The sequence below is a fragment of the Cetorhinus maximus genome, chromosome 1 (assembly GCF_964194155.1).
Source record: "Cetorhinus maximus chromosome 1, sCetMax3.hap1.1, whole genome shotgun sequence".
Classification (NCBI taxonomy): Eukaryota; Metazoa; Chordata; class Chondrichthyes; order Lamniformes; family Cetorhinidae; genus Cetorhinus; species Cetorhinus maximus.
Genome location: NC_135879.1, coordinates 80,913,412 through 80,933,378, shown reverse-complemented (window position 1 = coordinate 80,933,378; position 19,967 = coordinate 80,913,412). Strand labels below are relative to the sequence as shown.

The following is a 19,967-nucleotide window of genomic DNA, read 5'->3' as shown; positions in this document are numbered from 1 at the left end:
ACATGCTGAGTATTTCCAGCATTTTCATTTTTTATTTCAGATTTCCAGCGTCTGCAGTGTTTTACTTTTGATAGAGAACATATATTGTTGACATTTTTTTGTAACGCTGAAATGCTATTATGTGATTTATGAAGAGTAATCTTGATGCCTGCTATAAATAAATGTTAGTTTTACAAAAGCGATCAGCTTTAATTTTAAAAGGGATTACCATCCTTCAGAGTGCTTGCTTGATTTTTCCGTGGTTTTGATTTTCAACAGTTATGTGCTAAGAAAGGATTGTGCAACTCTGAAATCCATGTTATTTGCTGAACACTTCTTCTTGAGCGTGCTCTGTGATTTTAGGTTAGATTTTGTTCCTGGGCCAATCAAATTGTTTATGTTCACCTGCTGAATAATCTTGTTAAATAGTCCAAATATTTCATGCAGCTCTTTCATTTCTCCTCTTTACCAGTCACATAATTGTGTCCCTATAATAATAATAAATTCTTTCAAAGGGTACTCATTTATATAGCGTTCTCCAGGACATCAGAATGCCCTAAAGCGCTTTGCAGCCAATTAAGTGCTTTTGAAGTGTTGTCACTGTTGCAATGTAGAAAACGCTGTAATCTGTAAAAAAATGTCACTGTAGTGGAGGTACCATAACACTCAATCCAAAAACTCCTTAGACCTGCCACTGCTGATACCACTTGCTACAACGTTCCTCCTGTTGTGCTAATTTTAGCAAAATACTTGGTGCAAATATCTGCTTTGTAGTTACACTGACCTCTCCCATGAAAATTATCAATAGAAAGAATCTTAACTTTGGCTGGAACATAAAAAGATGTATGAAGTGTTAAATGCAGGAAAAATTACAAGAAGAAAAAGTCCTCAAGTTAAAACTTTGTGCTTGATAAAGTATTGTAATGACGCGTATGTCAGTGCTCCACTCTGTGCTGCAAAGCCAAGTTTGTGTGTGGAGTAAGTTCTCAATTTGGTACAGTACATGCAATAAGATAGAGGGGCTATTTGGCAACAATGCACTTCCCTTTATAGCAAGATGAAAATCAAGTGCAAGTAGCTCTGGCAGCATCTTCTAGTGTCCATCTATAAATTAGCATTAACAGAACCCCGAGAAACGGTAACATGTTCTCTGGAGAACTAAAAATAGGTAAAGAAAATCAAAAGAAAACTCAGCAAAAGCAACACTCACTTCTTGGTGCCAGAGTTTTCCATTATACTGCGTAATTTAATATCTGGTATGGAACGGATAATTATAACTTCTGATCATAATAACTCTATGCGCAGCATAAATCAGAACAATGGTGTAGCTGAATTAATAAAATGTCAGCCTTTTTATGCAGTATCATTGATAGTTCAATACAACTATAAAGTGAACTTCTTTAATTGTATTTACCAGTGCCCGAGCATTAGGATTGGCTCTCTTGTCCAGAAGAAGCTTGGTGGCCCTGTAGTGACCGCAGTGAGCAGCGACGTGCAAAGCAGTGAGATAGTCAAGTGTGACATCATCGACAGGTGCCTTATGTTGCAGTAGATGCTTGACACATTCCACGTGATCTCCCTGTGCAGCCATATGGAGGGGTGACAAACCATTCTGTTCACACAAAAAGGAAGAATGAACACGAAGATTATTATTGATCAATCATTCACTCAAACTAGGGGTAGATTTTAGATAACTTCAGGAGAAAATTTCCTTTGGCAGAAGCAGAAACTCCAAAGAAAGTGAGTAAATAGCTGTAGTTCCTCCTGGGTTTTTGCTAATCTTCTGCTTAAGTTAGAGGTAGATCAGCAGAACCCTCGCAGAAATTACTATGGCAGGTGTACACGCTCATGGAGGAAGAGCGATTTCTGATTTGTTTTTAGAAAAGCATTTATCAATTTAAGGGACAGATGTCATTTCAAGATCAAAGTGGGATAACTGAAATGATTTCATATTTGTGGATATTAAAACATTTAATAGCCTTAAAGCCTCTAAGCATGATGGGAATTGTAGCCAATGCTGTAGGAATGATGGGATGTGTAGATAGTACTGTGGGAAGCTAGCTAAGAATAGAAGTTGTAAAATTTAATGACCTTCACAGGCTGAGAAAACAACTGTCAGGGTGATAAGAGGACAGAGGTGGTGCTGTTAGACCCAAAACATTAACAAACTCCAAGGACTAAAGCTGAGATGAAAGGAACATCTGCAGAGCATGAATTACCAGTTCGTTGGTTAGGATATGTGATGTATATGTTAAAATATTGAAGGTTGTACCAAGCAGTGGAGTGAAATGTGATATCTAAAAGCTATAGATTTGTTACACAGACTTAGTATCAGAGAGAGAAACCCTGCAAATCAACCAGGTGACATCTCTCCCAGCTTATGCTAGAATTAAAATCTTCATTTGCTTGAAGCTCACAGACTCAGTGGTTGATTTATTGATTTTACCACATCAAAGATCTTGGGGTATGATTTACTCAAAGGTTCCCCAGTCGTCCACCACAACTGTGGCAGAAGAATGGCGGAATCTCTGGAGAAATGTGGAAAGAAGTTGCATCTCGAGGATTTTAGCCAAAGTTGCGGTGGGAGATCGGATCTATCTTGCAGAACTTTCTGATACTCATCAGGAAGAATATGGTATGAAGCACTGCAATACAACAAAGTGATTGAATCTGTCGGGAGAAATCATTTTTATGATTTAAAACAAAATCTCCCAATCTCTTCCGTGGGTGTTGATTCATACTGGCAAGCAGCTGGGGTTAATTTTGACCAATAGGAAGTTGACTAGTCCCTAAGTGCAAATCGACCCCTCTCTCATTTATGGCCTTAATCATTAAGCAGTGCCAGGCTATACAACCATTAGTGAAATCTCTCAATTTGCTGAGCCCTGCATCCTGCAAGATTGTAAAGGCTAGAAAGTTGTAACAATTTAGTCAGACATTGCTAGCTTAATTGTCTACTGTCAGTGTATCTGTAAATATATGACATATTGCCTTTCAAAGGAAGAGCATTGCTACCTCCAAAGTTTGGTCTATTCTCATGTCATGTGACATCTGCATACAGACGTTTTTCAGCAGGGATCAATCAAAAGCAAGAAGCTTACTTGATTTAATTCCCTGCTCTGTTCCCGAGATGCTGAAGCCAACTGTTCTGCCCATGTACTTGAAATCAGTGAACTCGGATTAGAATAGGACTGAAGCTTGGACATTGTGAGTGGAACTTTCCGCTATGGAAACTAAGTGTGGTCGCAGGGGGGATCAGCGGATCAGATTCTCATGCCTGATCTTCTGCTTGAAAACTGATTAATTGTGTATAGGCTCACTGCTTGCTGAATCACATGGGGAGGGGGGCATTGATTCGTCAGCTCGCCATCACCTCATGGGGTTGAAGTTCCAGGCGCCATATTTAAACACCACCCAAACACACACATTTCTCTCTGCAGCCCAGCTGTGTGATCGCAAGTTCCGGAGATGGCCCCAAGGAACAAGAAGAGTGCACCAAGGTTTAGCCATGGCTCTCTGGAGGCTTTAACTGAAGATGTCTACTGGCACTGGGAGGTTCTTTTTCCCAGAGATGGATCCAGCAGGTCCACCAACCTCACCTTGCCAGCCTGGGAGACGGTCACAAAGAAGATCAGCTCCGCAGGCAACCACCAGAGAAATGCCATCCAGTGCAGGAAGTGGGTGAATTATCTAAACCGCACCGCCAGGGTAAGTCAATCTTCAGATAAAAACAAAAAGCTAAAAGCTACTGCGGATGCTGGAAATCCAAAACAAAAACAGAATTACCTGGAAAAACTCAGCAGGTCTGGCAGCATCGGCGGAGAAGAAATCGGTTAACGTTTCGAGTCTTCATGGCCTCTGCCGAAGGGCCATGAAGGCTCGAAACGTTAACTGATTTCTTCTCCGCCGATGCTGCCAGACCTGCTGAGTTTTTCCAGGTAATTCTGTTTTTGTTTAAGTCAATCTTCAGCTCACTCCAAACTCACGCTCTCATCATGGCATTATACACTCAAAACGTCGCACAGCTTAGGGATCTCACACAATATTAGCGGGAGAGATATCAGCATTGAAAACCTATTCAGCACCTATCATCCTGCAAAAACAGCATTTCAGCTCTTACTGGTGGCGGGGGGGGGGGGGGGGGGGATCAGCACACACAGCAAACATGCATGCTTCCCAACCTTTGTCCATCCCCTTCTCATGACATCCCATCCATTTGTCTACATGTAGGCCAAGCTTGCCGACAACAAGAGGGAGAGATTCCAGACTGGAGGAGACACTGCTGATATACAGCAGCTCTCCAAATTCAAGGAGGATGCCGCCGAGTTGGCAGGGGAGGACAGAGATCACCCCTATGGGGAAGGCAAGATCAGTCTCTCCCAGCAAGCCAGTAGTGATGAGCCCTCCATGTGTTGATCACATCCTGACTTTCACAGCGAGTGACATGCAATCTTGTATTCAGCCTGTTCATGACCTAAATCTATCTTCTCTCTCTTACCGGCGGCAGCAGGTCCCGACAGACCAGCACAGCCAACATAAGCTCCAGCCCCCAGGCCACCTCAGGGGAGGATGCGAGGATCCATCTGAAGAAAAGCCGTCACTGTGTTCACCTGCACCCTCTATCAGCGCAGAGACACACACCACAGTGGGTCACACTTCTAGGCTAGGCTTGGAGTCTCATTCTGGGGAACACACAGGGTGCAGCAGGTGGAGGCAGTGACAGCCCAGGTCTCTGGCACTCGGAAGACTGCTAGAGAACAGCCACCGACTGAGTCTGAGTCAGATGATGAATCTCTGGAAGCGGCCATCACAAACATGATGCAAAGACAAACGGCAGAACATCAAGCAAAGCTGCAAGAGGCAGTCAACAGACTAGAGTGAAGGATGGAGGATCTGTCCACATTCTGCCTGATGTCTTGGCTCCGACATGCGAGCACCTCAAGGTCTTTATAGGAAGGGCGGTGGCTGCCGTGGTCCAGCAGGTCCTGCCGGATTTGCGTTCAGACCTTCAATCCATCGCTAGAAGCATTGGTGGGATCCATCAGTGGCTAGGCGAGAGGGGAGCTCGGCACCTCGACTGCTCTCTAGGTGCCCCTTCTCATCCAGAATTCTGGCAGGGGCCCTTGGGCACCCACAGGGAGGGGGACCAGCAGCTGGACACCCCGGGGCCATCCACTCAGGTACCTGCGAGTGTTCAGCCGATCCCAATCCCCTCTGCCTATGACCCCGTCACCTCCAGCTGCACAGGAGGAGGAGGGTCTTCTGCCCTCCAGGCTTCAGCCCTCCAGAGAACACCTGCCAAAGTCATCAAAGACAACAGGACGTAGCAGTCAGCAGGCTGCCTCCACCTCTGCTACAGATGTTGGCTATCCACAAAGATGTAGTGGTAGGGTTAGAAAGATTAAGAAACCTTGGTATCACTTTTGGGTACAGATGTTCACTCTCTGTATATATCATGCATCTTTGTATTCGCTGTTCATGACAATGGTTTTGTCATTTGAATGCATCGTGCCTATGCACCTATGTGACCTCTTATTGCAAGGGTGACCCAAGCTCCCACTCTGTGTTCACCTCCATTTGTGAGCCTCACGTTCATGTGATGTCTAGCTGACTCATGTTAATTACCCACCCCTTGTCTGATGTCAGGGAGATGTGTCAACCTCTATTAAAAGTGACTGCAAATTGAGTTAGGAAGTGATGTTCATTAAACACACCATGGAGCTGTGCATGCTTTGTTGCATGGGAGGGTTATCACTTATGTCTCTTCATCAAATAGCTGTCTTCATTGTTAGTACCAAAGCACAAGATCTATAGCCATGATGGTCTCTCCAGCCATATGTCCATCTCTGTGGCAGCAAGAAGTGTCTCACTCAGGAGGCGACGACTGCATCAAGTTCACTTGACATGGACTTTGCTCTGGCATGCTGCCCTTCACTTCCTGGAGTGGCTAACTGCAGCTTTGGTTGCTGACCTTTCCAAAGACTAGGGCCTGGTGGAACATGAGGGTTGGAGGTCCAATGCTGACTTTGCTCTCGATGTTAGTGGTTGTAAAGGCCTTTCAGATCACTGGCATGCTGCCAAGGGACTGGAGAAATGTGCATGGGTATTTCTGCCTGCACTTTATTCCTCCTGGAACCTTGTCACAGGTACGTCTTCTACATCTTGTGGCTTCAACCCCAACCTTATATGGAAGCTCCTCATCATCGCCCTCTTCAAGTTCCTGCCCTTCTAGGTGGGCATCATCCAAGGAAATCTCAGCGCTTCCATGTCTCCCTCTAGCAAATGATCTCCCCTTTTAAGTGCTAGGTTGTGCAGGGCACAACAGACCTTGATGATGCGGGGTACACTCTGTGCAGAGCACTGCAGAGCCCTACCTGGGTGGTCCAGGCATTGGAAGTGCATCTTCAGGATGCCAGTGGTCTGCTAATGATGATGGATCTTGTCGAACTATGCACTGCACTGTATCTTTCCTCCGAGGCACTTTGAGGATGATACACGGGTGTCATGAGTCATCGTTTCAGCGAGTACCCCTTATCACCCAGCAGGAAGCCCTGTAAGTGCTGTGGCCCTTTGAATATCTGAGGCACCCGGGAGTCCCTCAGGATGTATGAGCCATGGGAACTCCCAGGGTACCTGGCACAAATGTGCATGATTTGCTTCTGATGATTGCACACCATCTGAACATTTAGGGAGTGGATCCCTTTCCTGTTAATGAACATCAGGGGATGCTGCCATGGAGCTCCCAAAGCCACTTGTGTGCAATTGATCACACCCTGTACTCTAGGGAAGCCAGGGAATGCCACGAAACACAGGAATCTAGCAGCCTGGCTAGCTTCACCCAGTGTGAACTTTACATAATGATGAGTCTTGCTGTAGAGGGTATCCATCACCTCCTTAACACATTATGTGTTGAGGACTGAAAGATGCCATAGGTTCCTTGTGGATCCCTGGAACGACCCACTGGCAAAAAAATGAGCGCAGCGGTGACCTTCAGGGGCACTGGCAGGGTATGTCCTCCCAGCCCATGTAGCATTAGTTCCTCCCACCGGATGTGGCAGATATGAGCCATCACATCTCTTCACAAGCGCAGACGTGCGTGGCATTGTCTCTCGCTCATCTCCAGATAGGAACAGCGTCTTCCGTAGGCCCTTGGTCGTGCGAGTCACCTCCGTAGGATGGGTCTGACTTCTTCATCCTCTGGGTCTTGCTGAGGCTCCCCAGACCATGGACCTCAGGCCAGGCCTCTTCTCGAAGCTGTGCCAGGCGGCACTGGGCCCTTTTTCTCTTCCTCAATCGGACCACTGCCATCAAGAAGGCAGATTGAGGGTAGGCTCCATTATTCACCCTTTCTCACTGTGGACAGATAGATCCAACAGATTAACGAGTAATGGGCAACTACAGTGGATCTTCTGATCACTACCAGAAAGCCAGTCATGGCCTAGAGCTGCATCTGTGCTACTCACCTTTCCCGATCCAATGTTCCAGCTGAGGCGCTACCTCACAGATCTCGGTGACCAAGATGCCACCCCAAGTACTTGACATCTTAATCCCAGAGAGACTGGAAGAAGCTTGAGCACATCCAGGATATATTCAACCTTACCTAATGCACTCCTGCTATGTCTGATCTAGTATACTGATTATGCCTAACCTGCACTTTTGGAATGACTGGATGCCCTTTGACCCATTGGCCATGTCAATTGGAGAAAGCATCTTAGAGTCTTTCATTGATCATCTTGCAGATATCCAGCAGCTGTGCTCCTGTCATGGTTGGCTGCATCTTCCACGCTCAGCTGTGGCTCAGTTCATAGCACCCTCGCCTTTGAATCAGAGGGTTGTGGGTTCATGTCCCACTCCCGGAAACCAAGAACTGTGATTGTACTCCAAAGAGTTGCAATCTGTGACTGTTGATAACTCGAAAGAGTTTCCACTCTCACATTCCTCTCTGTTAAAGCTCAAATTGATCCAATTCATTGTGAACCCAATGACTCCTGCAGTCTCCCGTTAAAGCGTTCCAAATGTCAGTGGCTCCAATTGCATCTTCTCAATAAACTCTTCCTGAATTGTATCAGCTCAGACTCTATTTCCACGTTGTTACTCTAAGCAGTGTGAGGGTGCCCCCGTTAGGGCCCCTGAGTCCATACCTGGGCTCCTCCCACACTGCCTCAGCTCCCTCCCTTGCAGATTGTTTTCCAGTTTTGATTATAAACTGCATCATAACTCCGGGGTTGCAAGATAGTTGTGCTGAATTTCTACTTTGAGACCAGCTTCGACCCTCCTCCTGTCAGAGTTCGGGTCCCCCCATCTTCCTGCAGCCTCACGACATGTAGGTAGACCTCCCTCCGCTGATTCTCCAGCCTCCCCAGGAATCCTGGATTCCATTGTCATTGTGGTGGACATTCCTGCCCTCCCCACTGAACCCATCACTGTTGATGTACCCATGCCTCAATTGGACTTCAGCCCTCCCCCTCTAGAGGCTGTGTTTTGAGTACCCCCCTTTATTACATTTTCCCCATTTACAGGTTGCAGGTGCCTCCCCTGACCATGACCGTCTCATCTGCAGCCTAGTACTGAGCCAGACACCACCATCTACTGAGCCAGACACCCCCATCACCACCAGCTGTGAGACTATGACTACGCCCTGCAACCAAGCTGTGCCTGAACTCCATTGAGCACACAGGCCTTGCCCCTGCCTGGAGCTGGAGCACAGCGTGTGTGCCATGCGTAGTCCTGTAGCATGGCCCACAGGGCCCCAGGATTGCCTTTAAACCCCCACCCTGACCTCTTGGCATCATTCTAGGGACTATGACTGTTCTTCACTTAGCTCTCCAGCTTCTCAATTATGAGTCTTGTGCAACCCTTCCCTCTTATGCCACACTAACCCTCCCCTTTCACACTCTAGAGCCTGTGTGCATCCCCTCCCATCATGCAAATTTCATTCACCCACCCCCCTCTGTGTCCGCATTCTACAGTTCCATTTTCGGCTCCAGCCTTCCCACCTCCAATCTTCCCTCTGCCTGCCATCATTTCCACCCCATCCAACCTTCCCAAACCCCCTTCACCCTGATGTCTCTATCATCTCCTCTCCTCACCACCACCCCCAACTCTGATCCCAACCCCCCACCAGTCACTGTGCTGGTTCTCTGTGTTAGAGTGCAGCCCTGCCCGAGACTCGCAGCACACAATTCTGTCCAGCCGGAGTAGCGCAGCAACCATGGTGAGCAGACCAGCTCAACACCCAAGGCAGCTATTATGAGCACCTCCTCCAGTGTGGGCTAACACTGGCATCTCTGAGGAACCGGAGATGTTGCACTCACCTCAAAGTCACAAGTGAAGTGAGGGTGGACAGCTGCACGCTCCTTGTATGTGGTCGTGATTTAGACTGGTTTAATTTCCCACTGGTGTGGCACGTAATTGGGAGGGGAACGTGATTCTGCCAAGTTGCGTTTTTAAAGGGTATTCATGACATACTAATGCATGCAAATGGCGTTCCCAGCATAGATCAGTGGGAAAGCCGATCTGCCACCCCACCCCCGCCATGAAAGTGTCAAGCGGAAAATTCTGACTCATTTATCCGCCTGCCGGAATACGACTTTTGGCCTCGCTCTGAATTTTCTGCTCCTGCCTGCCACGAAACCCACCGCTGGCAGCACCGGAACATTCCATCCTCTGAGTCTGTATTGTTTAGTTCCAACTCACATGGTGCTGTTATTCAGCAAGAATCTATTTTATCATTTTTAACATAAAGCTAGTGAAACATGCAAGTTTAGACTAGAATACAGCACAGCATTTGTTGTGGCATGAACTCTTCTTGCACAAGGATGTCAAAATAGCAGTTCTGCTCCTTTAAAAGCCACTGTGATGGCTATTATAGCATGGGTTATGATAGCTCCAAGACTTTGGGGCTGGCCACATGAACTGCAATACTATCCTCCTATTCTACATTCCCATGTTCATATCGTACACTGAGCATAAATATAAAGAAATATATGAAGAGATTTCTACAATCATATTCTAACTTTTACAAGACAGGTCAGGTGGTGGTGGGGGCTGGGTTGGGCGCAGTGTATGGGGAAGATGGGGGATTAACAACATGGTGTTGTTAATCCCAGTGCACCCAATGTTAACATCAAGCATTCCCAGGTCAAGCACATCATAGCCAAAGCTCCCTTTCCTTTCCTCAATCTCACAAGAGCATAAATTATAAATTACTCCCAGATTTTATGAAATAAATAATGAATTCATTATGCATTACTCTGAAATGCCACACTCTTAAGTTGTACACTACGCCACACTGAGCACTAAACTACCTTTGTCCTGGCGAGCATTGGGGCCCCCCTCTCAAGCAGAATTTCTACAGCTCCATCATGTCCGCTCCTTGCTGCACAGTGAAGTGGGGTCAAGCCATCCTGATGGAAAAGAGCAACACAGTTAAAATACATACTGCATGATATCTAGCTAAAGCTATACTTTTTCTCATAAGGAATTTGCAATCCAGAAAAACTATTGTGACAAATCAATTGTTTCCTTAAAAATGAAATCCCACTTAAAATTTTAAGTGACTAGGACAAAAACTTGCATTGGAAATAGAAAATTCACCTTCAAAGTTTTAAATATGCACCATTAATTTTGTTGCCAAATTTTGTCTGCCTCCTTTGCCAATGGAAAATCACAACATGGCAGAAATATGAAGGTTCAAATGATGAGATTAATAAATAGAACAGTTCAAAGAACATAAGAACGTAAGAATGGGAGCAGGAGTAAACTATATGGCCCATTGAGCCTGCTCCACCAATCAATACAAAGAAAAGGGAGCTTAAATATATTGGCAATCAAAGTGTAAAGAGGAGATTCAGAATGATAATCTATCAGAGCTTAAATGTGCTTTTAGATCATAAGTTTACTTTTTAGCTTGGTCTCTAGTCTAATATAGCTTTGAATTGTATTTTACCTATTAATATGTATCAAATAAATGATTTAGTTCTTCTGAAAGGAAATGCCAACAATTCAGGCAAGTTAGGAAGAGACATGTCTTTACTGAAAGTGCTACGCTAGAGAACCTATTGGAAACTAACTTGTTTCCGAAATTGCACAACTGGAAGGATAGCAACCATCTTTCCCTCGCTCCTGAATTGTTTGAAACAATACAGCAGCACAGGCTGGAGTATGTTGAATGTTAACATTTAAAGAGGAAGATGTTAGACTGTACCATAATATTGTTAGTATTGGTTAAAAGCAGGAATTCATGACAGGGTGAACCATAAAATGATGAAGTTGATGATATATTAGTTATTAATTAAAGATTAAATTAAAGATTTAATTAAAGCTTATGTATAATTTGGTGATGGAAACAGTGGCACTACTTCCATGGGATAATCTGCTTAAGGTGAGCACTTTGTGGGCACAGGCATAACAATGAAAGCAACAAATAATTACAATAGACAGCATACAAAAGAACAAACATTCAACTAAAATAATACTGAAGAGGCTTGATTTGAAAGGTAACAAATTATCATTTGTGATTTTTATAAATGGTCTTTAGTTCATTACTACTGCTAGAATTTACATGTTTCTGAATGCAGGGTACCTGTAGTAATAAATTAATATTATACTGACCTTTGTGATCAATAACCTATTTAGGTGCTGTTTGAATAATATTGCTATAAAGATGGTCCAATTTTATAAAGCAGTTTTTCTCCATAGATTTGGCTGAGAAACCTTCAAAAAAGTTCAAAGCTTACCGAAGATTTTCATCAAATAGTAAATTGCTTACAAACTCAAGTTCAAAAACACGTGACAGTGTCATATAAATGACACACAATTACTGCACCATTTCCTTACTTTATCCAATGTTAGATCTAATGCCCTGCTCCTCACAACGTGCCTCCAAAAATTTCTAATCAGTCTGAATCCAATCTTGGTTTCCACAAAATTGAACACTCGAATGTAAATAGTTTCCTACCAACAGAACCTTAAACCCTACAGAAGCAATTAAATATGAACCAGACCCTCTTGTTAGAAAATTTTAAATTTGATGGAAACTTATCCTCATTTATTACTGCAAACATATTTGCAACTTACTCATTTTGGCCCAATGCGGTAATAGAATGCAACACAATATTACCTAGGTGAAAAAGTTGGACCTAATTGGAATAATCTTCCTTATAATTTAACAAAAAAAATATTACACAGATTGACCTTCATTATTACCCTTGGAAAATAATGAGAACAATTTTGACCTAAGCCACACATGGGGAACCTGACATGATCGGGTGGAATGCTGGTTTTACATCCCACCTAAGTTTCTTCTCCATTGAAGAGAATGAAGTGAATATTAGATGAGCATAAAATCAGTGTTCCAACTGACCCTGTGGGTTTTCATACTAGCAAGTTAGATTCAAATTATCCCGTAAATATGTGTATATATTTCTAAAATTCTCAGGAACTAAGTGGTTTAAAACATTTTAGTTTTCTTTTAAGGGCATTTTGAATACTTCCAGTAAGAAACTTGTAGATTTATGGTACTATCTGTCTGCTAGTTTTCTCAGCTCACCTCACTGTATGTAAAGATCTAGCAGCAGTAATGGCCATCAGACCATCTTAATGTACTCCTGAGTACTCTCAGTTGGAGAACACAGTGCAAACAGTTAATAGCACATGAAAGCAATGAGGCGGATGCACTAACTGGCCAATATGTACAATGGGTGCAGATTAGGGTATGGGTATGAATCAAGAGATAGCAGACAAACATTTTTCTTGCTGCTTGTATTGTAGTTTTCACATTGAGCTTTTTTTTTCCATTGTTAGCCTGAGTCACATGATAGCTGGCACCTCCAAAGATGAGAAATGTGTGAATTTTGAAGTGAGGAGGAAGAGCCAGATGACTTCCCCTTTAAATGCACAGGACTGGCATGCAACAGCAAACCTACCTCATCAATACCCTACAAACCCATAGCCATAGCAAACACATGGAATGCGGTTAAAGCAAGAAAAAGAGACACCAATAATGTAAAAAGAAAATCACTTCAGCAACACGCACGTGAAGGATATAAGTAAACCACACATCAAGTTAAAATAACCCTAACATACAAATAGATGGAAAATGAATACTCAAGTACTAAAAACAAATCAAGCTGATAATATAAGGAAAGTGCCTTCACATCACAAGGTTGTTTGTTTATTTTGCAATTCTGATAAAATTATAATTACGTAACTACAGTGTCACTATTATAATTTTACAAAGGTTATTTTCAAACAAAGGCTTCATTTTAAGATGCAGTGAGCTCGTATTCATTTGCTGTACTGACATAACAAGCAAAATAAGTTACTTCTGATATAAAGGAAGTAATTTGCTTGTATCCAATGGAAATAAAATCGGGGGTTCCACAACAGGTAATTGATCACTCTGTCAGAATAAAGTTAATGATGAGGATGGTGATCAGGCAATCGATGCAGCTTGCCAGGTTGACCAATTTGGGACAAAAATAAAAATACCTGGAAAAACTCAGCAGGTCTGACAGCATCTGCGGAGATGAACACAGTTAACGTCTCGAGTTTAATTGACTGTCATTTCTCTTCAAGGAATGCCTACCTTGAAGAAGTATTGCTCTTCTCTATTTTGCCTTAGTTCTGTTGAAGAGTCATACGGACTCGAAACGTTAACTGCGTTCCTCTCCGCAGATGCTGTCAGACCTGCTGAGTTTTTCCAGGTATTTTTATTTTTGTTTTGGATTTCCAGCATCCGCAGTTTTTTGCTTTTATCTTAGTGACCAATTTGGGGGTCAGTTTCACTTCTGCTTTTCCTGGATCCACACTCAGGTAAGAACATAATGAAAAAGTAGGTCTCCTTCAGTGGCCTCCAGCAGGCCTTTTAAGGACAGAATGCATAAACCAGGAGAAGCTATTCAGTTTATGTACAATTTAGCAGGAGTGTCCTGAAATAGCTAAGCCTCTAATTAGCATAATCAAGTGTTTAATGCCCATTTTAAGTGGGCACCTCAGGCACTCAGAGTTCATTGACTGCCAATTCAGACAAACTTCCAGCAGGATTGGATATACTGCTGTCCAAAATTGCTCCTTCCAGCCCTCATTTTACACCGAGATATCAGACGTGGCGCATACCAAATTCTAGCACCAAGTTCTTTAAAATTCATTGACATATTGGAAGAATAATTTGGAAGAATAATTCAAATATTGTGCATTATATTTAAATGCTTTTCAGCTTAATATTCTCCTAATTTTGTTATGTGAGGGCTTTTTCAGAAAGACTCATTTGCTAAAGCAGACTTCGAAGAGTCTTTAAAGCAATGTTGTGCAGCTTTAAACTAATTTTCATTCTTTTTATCAGCATTTTTTCACTATGTGCAGCATACTTGACAACACATTCAGTTGGTCGATATGAAAATGCACTGACCTGTAAATGCATGCTCTCAAACCTAGCTCCAGTGAATCTGCTCTTATATTGAAAAGACATAGCTCTTCCCAAACTCTCAAAATAGACTACAATACAGTGTACTAACTGGACGAGCATGATGTATTAAGGGGAAGCAGTGCTGCATTAAGTAACAAAAACTCACCCTCGTCTTAGCATCTATCTGAGCTCCTCGATCCAGAAGCAGTTTCACCATGTTGGTATTTCCTCGTTTAGAAGCTACGTGTAGTGGAGTGATTCCATTCTGGATTGGGATTGGGGAAAGGTGAAGGAGGATACACAGTATTATATCCACAGAAAGTACAAAACAAACAATGTATTAAAAAGCAACAGTTCAATTTCAATACCATTACATTTGTTTACGGGCTTTCTTGCAATGGAATAAGAATATAACGATTTTAGAAATAGGGAAAAAAGACCATGAGGTGTAACAAATCATTCTTGATGAACAGCTCTTGAGTGTGAGAGAACTGAGCAGCTGTGTTTTAACACAATTGACAGCTTCATCAACAAATGTATTTCAATGTATATAAATCAGTAGCTTTTTAATGAAACCTGCTGCTTCCCACTGATTTGTTACGTTAATTTTTTCTTAACCTTCACAACAATCCAACATTGAACTGCATTTCTTAACGTTAAAAAAAATTGCATTCAGCAGTTTTTGGCAGTTTATAATCTCTATCTGGTAAACTGTTTAATGTGTCTATTTTGGACTTAATTGGGTGCATAATTGCAACATTGGCATTTAGTAGTATTAGGGGACAGTCTCTAAATTCTTATACTCAAGTTGACGTCATTACTTAAGAACAAATTATTATTACTGTCAACGTCCTTGAAAACAAGAAAGAATTGCACTTTTTATAACTAAATGTTTTTCGTGCTGTCCATTTTCATCAATTTTTAGAGAAGTTCTAATATATTGATATATATCAATATAACAAATATCGAATCCTTCCGGACTGAATATTGAGTTCAACAATTTTAGATCATGAACTCTCTCCTCCATCCCCACCTCCTTTCCAATTTTCCCCCTCGTTTTTGTTTTTTCCAATAATTTGTATAGATTTTTCTTTTCCCACCTATTTCCATTATTTTTAAATGTATTTCCATCCATTGTTTTATCTCTACCTTTTAGCCTTTTTCGATTCCTTCACCCCACCCCCACTAGGGCTATCTATACCTTGCTCGTCCTGCTTTCTACCCTTAATTGGCACATTCCTTTAGATAATATCACCACCTTCTACACCTCTTTGTCCTTTTGTCTGTGACATCTTTTGGTTATCTCCACCTATCACTGGCCCTCTATCCAGCTCTTCTTGTCCCACCCCCCCCCACCACCTTAAACCAGCTTATATTTCACCCCTTTTCTATTTTTCCTTAGTTCTGTTGAACAGTCATGCGGACTCGAAACGTTAACTGTGCTCCTCTCCACAGATGCTGCCAGACCTGCTGAGTTTTTCCAGATATTTTTGTTTTTGTTTTGGATTTCCAGCATCCGCAGTTTTTTGCTTTTATCAAATATAATATATTGTTATTTCTTGAAACTAATAAGGAAATACACCTAGTTGTGTTTTGAAACTTTAGAATTTTAACATATGATTCTTTATAAGTCTTTCATGGTGTCTAATCTCATGATGCAATGTTACTCCAAGAACCTCCGTTGGTTATGGACATTTTTTTTATTGTCTCTGATCCATCACATAACGAAGATAGTGCTGTTGGGTCAGACTTATTGCTAATTTAAGACTTCATTCTTCATTGGTTTCTCTAATGGCCAAATAAAGTACAATGTTATGTTTTCATCACAAGTGCCTTGGATGCAACTGCTCTTTGTTGGTATTACGTAAGAACATAAAAAATAGGAACAGGAGTAGACCATTTTGGCCTCTTGAGCCTGCTCCGCCATTCAATAAGATCATGGCTGCTGATCTTGTGTTTCGATTTCCACATTCCCATCAAACCCTTATTAACTTTGATTCCCCTGCCTAACAAGAATCTATCTACCTCTGCCTTAAAAATATTCATTGACCCTGCCTCCACCACCTTCTGAGGCAGAGAGTTCCAAAGTCGCACAATCCTCTGAGAGAAAAAATTTCTCCTCATCTCTGACCTAAAAGGGCGACACCTAGTTTTAAAACAGTGCCCCCTAGGTCCGGACTCACGCACAAGAGGAAACATCCTTTCAACATCTACCTTGTCAAGGCCGTTCAGAATCTTGTATACTTCAATCAAATTGCCCCTCATGCTTCTAAACTCCAGTGGAAACAAGCCCAGTCTGTCCAACCTTTCCTCATAAAACAATCCACTTATTCCAGGTATCAATCTAGTAAACCTCCTTTGAACCGCCTCCAATGCATTTACATCCTTCCTTAAATAAGGAGACCAAAACTGCACACAGTATTCGAGGTGCAGTCTCACCAATGCCCTGTATAATTGAAGCATAACATCCTTATTTTTATGTTCAATCTCTCTCATAATAAAGGATAGCATTCCATTAACCTTCTTAATTACTTGCTGTATCTTTATACTAACTTTTTGTGACTCATGTACTAGAACACCTAGGGGAGAATTGTGTGTTGGCTGGGGGAGGAGGCTCTCCCTGAGGCATGGAGCTGCCTCAGGGAGTTTAATTTCATTATGAAAAATTTAAATAAAGAGAAAAAATTTTTTCAGGCATGTCCCCTCACTTGAGCTGGGACATGCCAATGAATTATAATTAAAAAATTTATCTGATTTATAAATCCTTCATGAAACCTCATCCCACCCGTGGATGAGGTTTCATGATAAATGCGAAGGCCGCCTGGGCTCTTCGCCTGCCCACCAACCTTAAGGTTGGACGGGCAGCTCTGTTAATCCTTTTAATTGGTATTTAAATGGCCTCAATAGGCCTTTGACAGTTCGGTGGGCACGCAGCCAACTCTGATGCGCACCCACCGAATTGAAGACCTGAATGACGCACGGTGACGTCGAGACACACGTCCAAAGTCACCATGCGTCATTTTATCCATTGGCAAGTGGGGCCCACCCCGCACACCGACCAGAAGATTCAGGCCCTAGATTCCTCTGCATCTCAGAATTATACAGACGTTCCCCATTTACATATTACGCTTTTTTTTTGTTTTCCCTGCCAAAGTGAACAACTTCACCTTTTCCCACAATAAACTCTATTTGCCAGATCTTTGCCCACTCACTCAACCTATCTGCAACCTCATGTCCTCCTCACAACATACTTTCCTACCTATCTTTGTATCATCTGTAAATTTAGTTACAATGTCTTCACTCCCCTCATCTAAGTTATTGATGTAAATCGTAAAAAGTTGAGGCCCCAGTACAGACCTTTGTGGGATTCCACTCAACACATCTTGCCAATCAGAAAAAGACCCATTTATGCATATTCTCTGCTTTCTACCAGCCAACCAATCTTCTATCCATGATGTTACATCCTACACCATGCGCTTTTATTTTCCGTAATAATCTTTGATGTGGCACCTTATCAAATGCCTTCTGGAAATCCAAGCACAGTACATCTACAGGCTCCCCTTTATCCAATGCACATGTTACTCTTTCAAAAAACTCCAATAAATTGGTTAAATGTTATTTTCTTTTCACAAAACCATGCTAACTTTTCCCGCTTGCCTTGAGATCGTCTAAGTGCCCGGCTATAACCTCCTTAATGATCGATTCTAATAACTTCCCCATGACAGATATCTAGGCAGATGTATTATTGTGTATCTATGTAATTGTGGTAGAATTTCCAAGACACACTTTATCATCAGATTTCAGTCCTGGAAAAACTACATGGTTAATTACCAAAGTGAAACTTTTGTTTGTTGCTCCTTTCTGTACCTTAGCAAATATTAATTATCAATAATTCTGTCATGATTGGTAGATCGGTTCTTATTCTTGTTCCTATAAAGGAGTTGTTCTAATGATACTTGCTTTCTAATAGGTTAAAACGTCAAACTTAAAAATTCAAATTCAAATCATTACTGCTGTTGCACAATTTCATGAAATCTTTTACTGTCAGTTTGGCCTATCTCATGAGTTCCTCCAAATGTGCCTAATTAAAAATTGAAGTTGTGTAAATGACATTGCATTCACTGGCAAGGTATCTGAACACAGTACTTGAAAACTGTGAACCATTGGCACTAAAGACTTCATTAAGTATTTCATGGCTGGAGAAGCTCTCAAGTAACATCAATTTTTTTTGTCTAGGATGTTTTGTATTGTACACACCTCTAAGTAAATTATATGGTACTCAGTAAGCATTAAGTAGCCCTTCCCCTGTCACATCAAGAAATCAGTATGAGCTGTTTACTGTAGCTGGTATGGTGAGGATTCAGCAATTCTATATTTGTATTTTTGGTCTATACTTAAAGCAAGGTGGGCAAGTTTTTTTATTCATTCAGGAGATGTGGGCATTGCTGGCTCAGCCAGCATTTATTGCCCAACCCTAATTGCCCTTGAGAAGGTGGGGGTATGCTGCCCTCTTGAACTGCTGCAGTCCAAATTATGACTAACATCCAGATTTATTTTGGGGAAACATATGATACTGCATGATCACTGTTCACATTTCTCTACACCATACAGCAGTTACGAATCTTTTGTAACAAGCATTATATACATGTTTTGATATCACTGTAGAGACATAGAGCAGAATTTTACGCCAGCAGGATGTTCCGGTGCCATCGAAGTCAATAGAGTTTGGAATAGCTCCGCTCATTATACAGCCCCATCCCCACCTCAATGAAGCCGTAAAATTCCGGCCATAATCCCTTTGTGTACTACTCTGTTAACGTTGCTGTTAATTTCTTTTCTAGTCCATTTGTATTTCTGAATACCAATATTGATTATTTGTGCCCTTACTTCTATTACTCTTTCTTTGAGGATCCCAGATGTCTTTCCTGACTCAGTTCACATTAGCCTCGCCTTCTGATCAAATGCCCGTAATAAACACTTTCAATTTCAGCTTGAATATTCTTATGAGATTTTGTATTTTGCTTTCGCATTCTGGTCCACGTCTTATGTTTTGCCATATGTCTGTGACACACTTCGGTCATAGTTCTGTAGTCTGACAATCACATCTTGTTTTCACAAAGAACAATCATTCAAAGAGTTGAAAAATAGCGGTTCGCTGTATTTCTCAACATCAAGGAACCAACCATACATGAATGGATTGAATCCTTTATACAAAAAATAATAAAATATACTATAAAATAACTGCTTTCCTTAAGCTATACAAACCTTGGCCGAAATTCTCCAGCCCTGTTGATGTCGGGTGTTATGGCGGGTGGGGGAAGGGACAATATGGTGAGAAGGCCAAAAATCAGTTTTACGCTGTTGTGAAATCAGTTTGCGATCATCCGCTCCACCAGAATTGGCGGGCTGCATTTCCCACCCCGGTACGTCGGGAACGTTATTTTAATACATTTGCATCTAATTATAACCCCTGCTCGCCAGAAGCATCCCCCCACGTTAGTTACCGCCCGCATCGGCGTGACTTCAGAACAGCGTGCTTCACGACTGCCTTTGAAAAGCACGCACCTGGCAACCTGAACTT

General features: G+C 42.2%; 1 protein-coding gene across 6 annotated transcripts in view; it reads right to left on the bottom strand.

The window, feature by feature from the left end:
* LOC144681248 (ankyrin-2-like) overlaps positions 1–19,967 on the bottom strand; it is an 866,008-nt gene that overhangs the window by 242,961 nt on the left and 603,080 nt on the right. For all 6 annotated transcript variants that reach the window (XM_078542889.1, XM_078542897.1, XM_078542890.1 and 3 more), the window contains 3 exons: positions 14,553–14,651; positions 10,287–10,385; positions 1,394–1,591 (listed from right to left, as the gene is read on the bottom strand). In XM_078542889.1, coding sequence (XP_078399015.1) covers positions 1,394–1,591; positions 10,287–10,385; positions 14,553–14,651 — 396 coding nt within the window. The remainder of the gene's footprint in view (positions 1–1,393; positions 1,592–10,286; positions 10,386–14,552; positions 14,652–19,967) is intronic.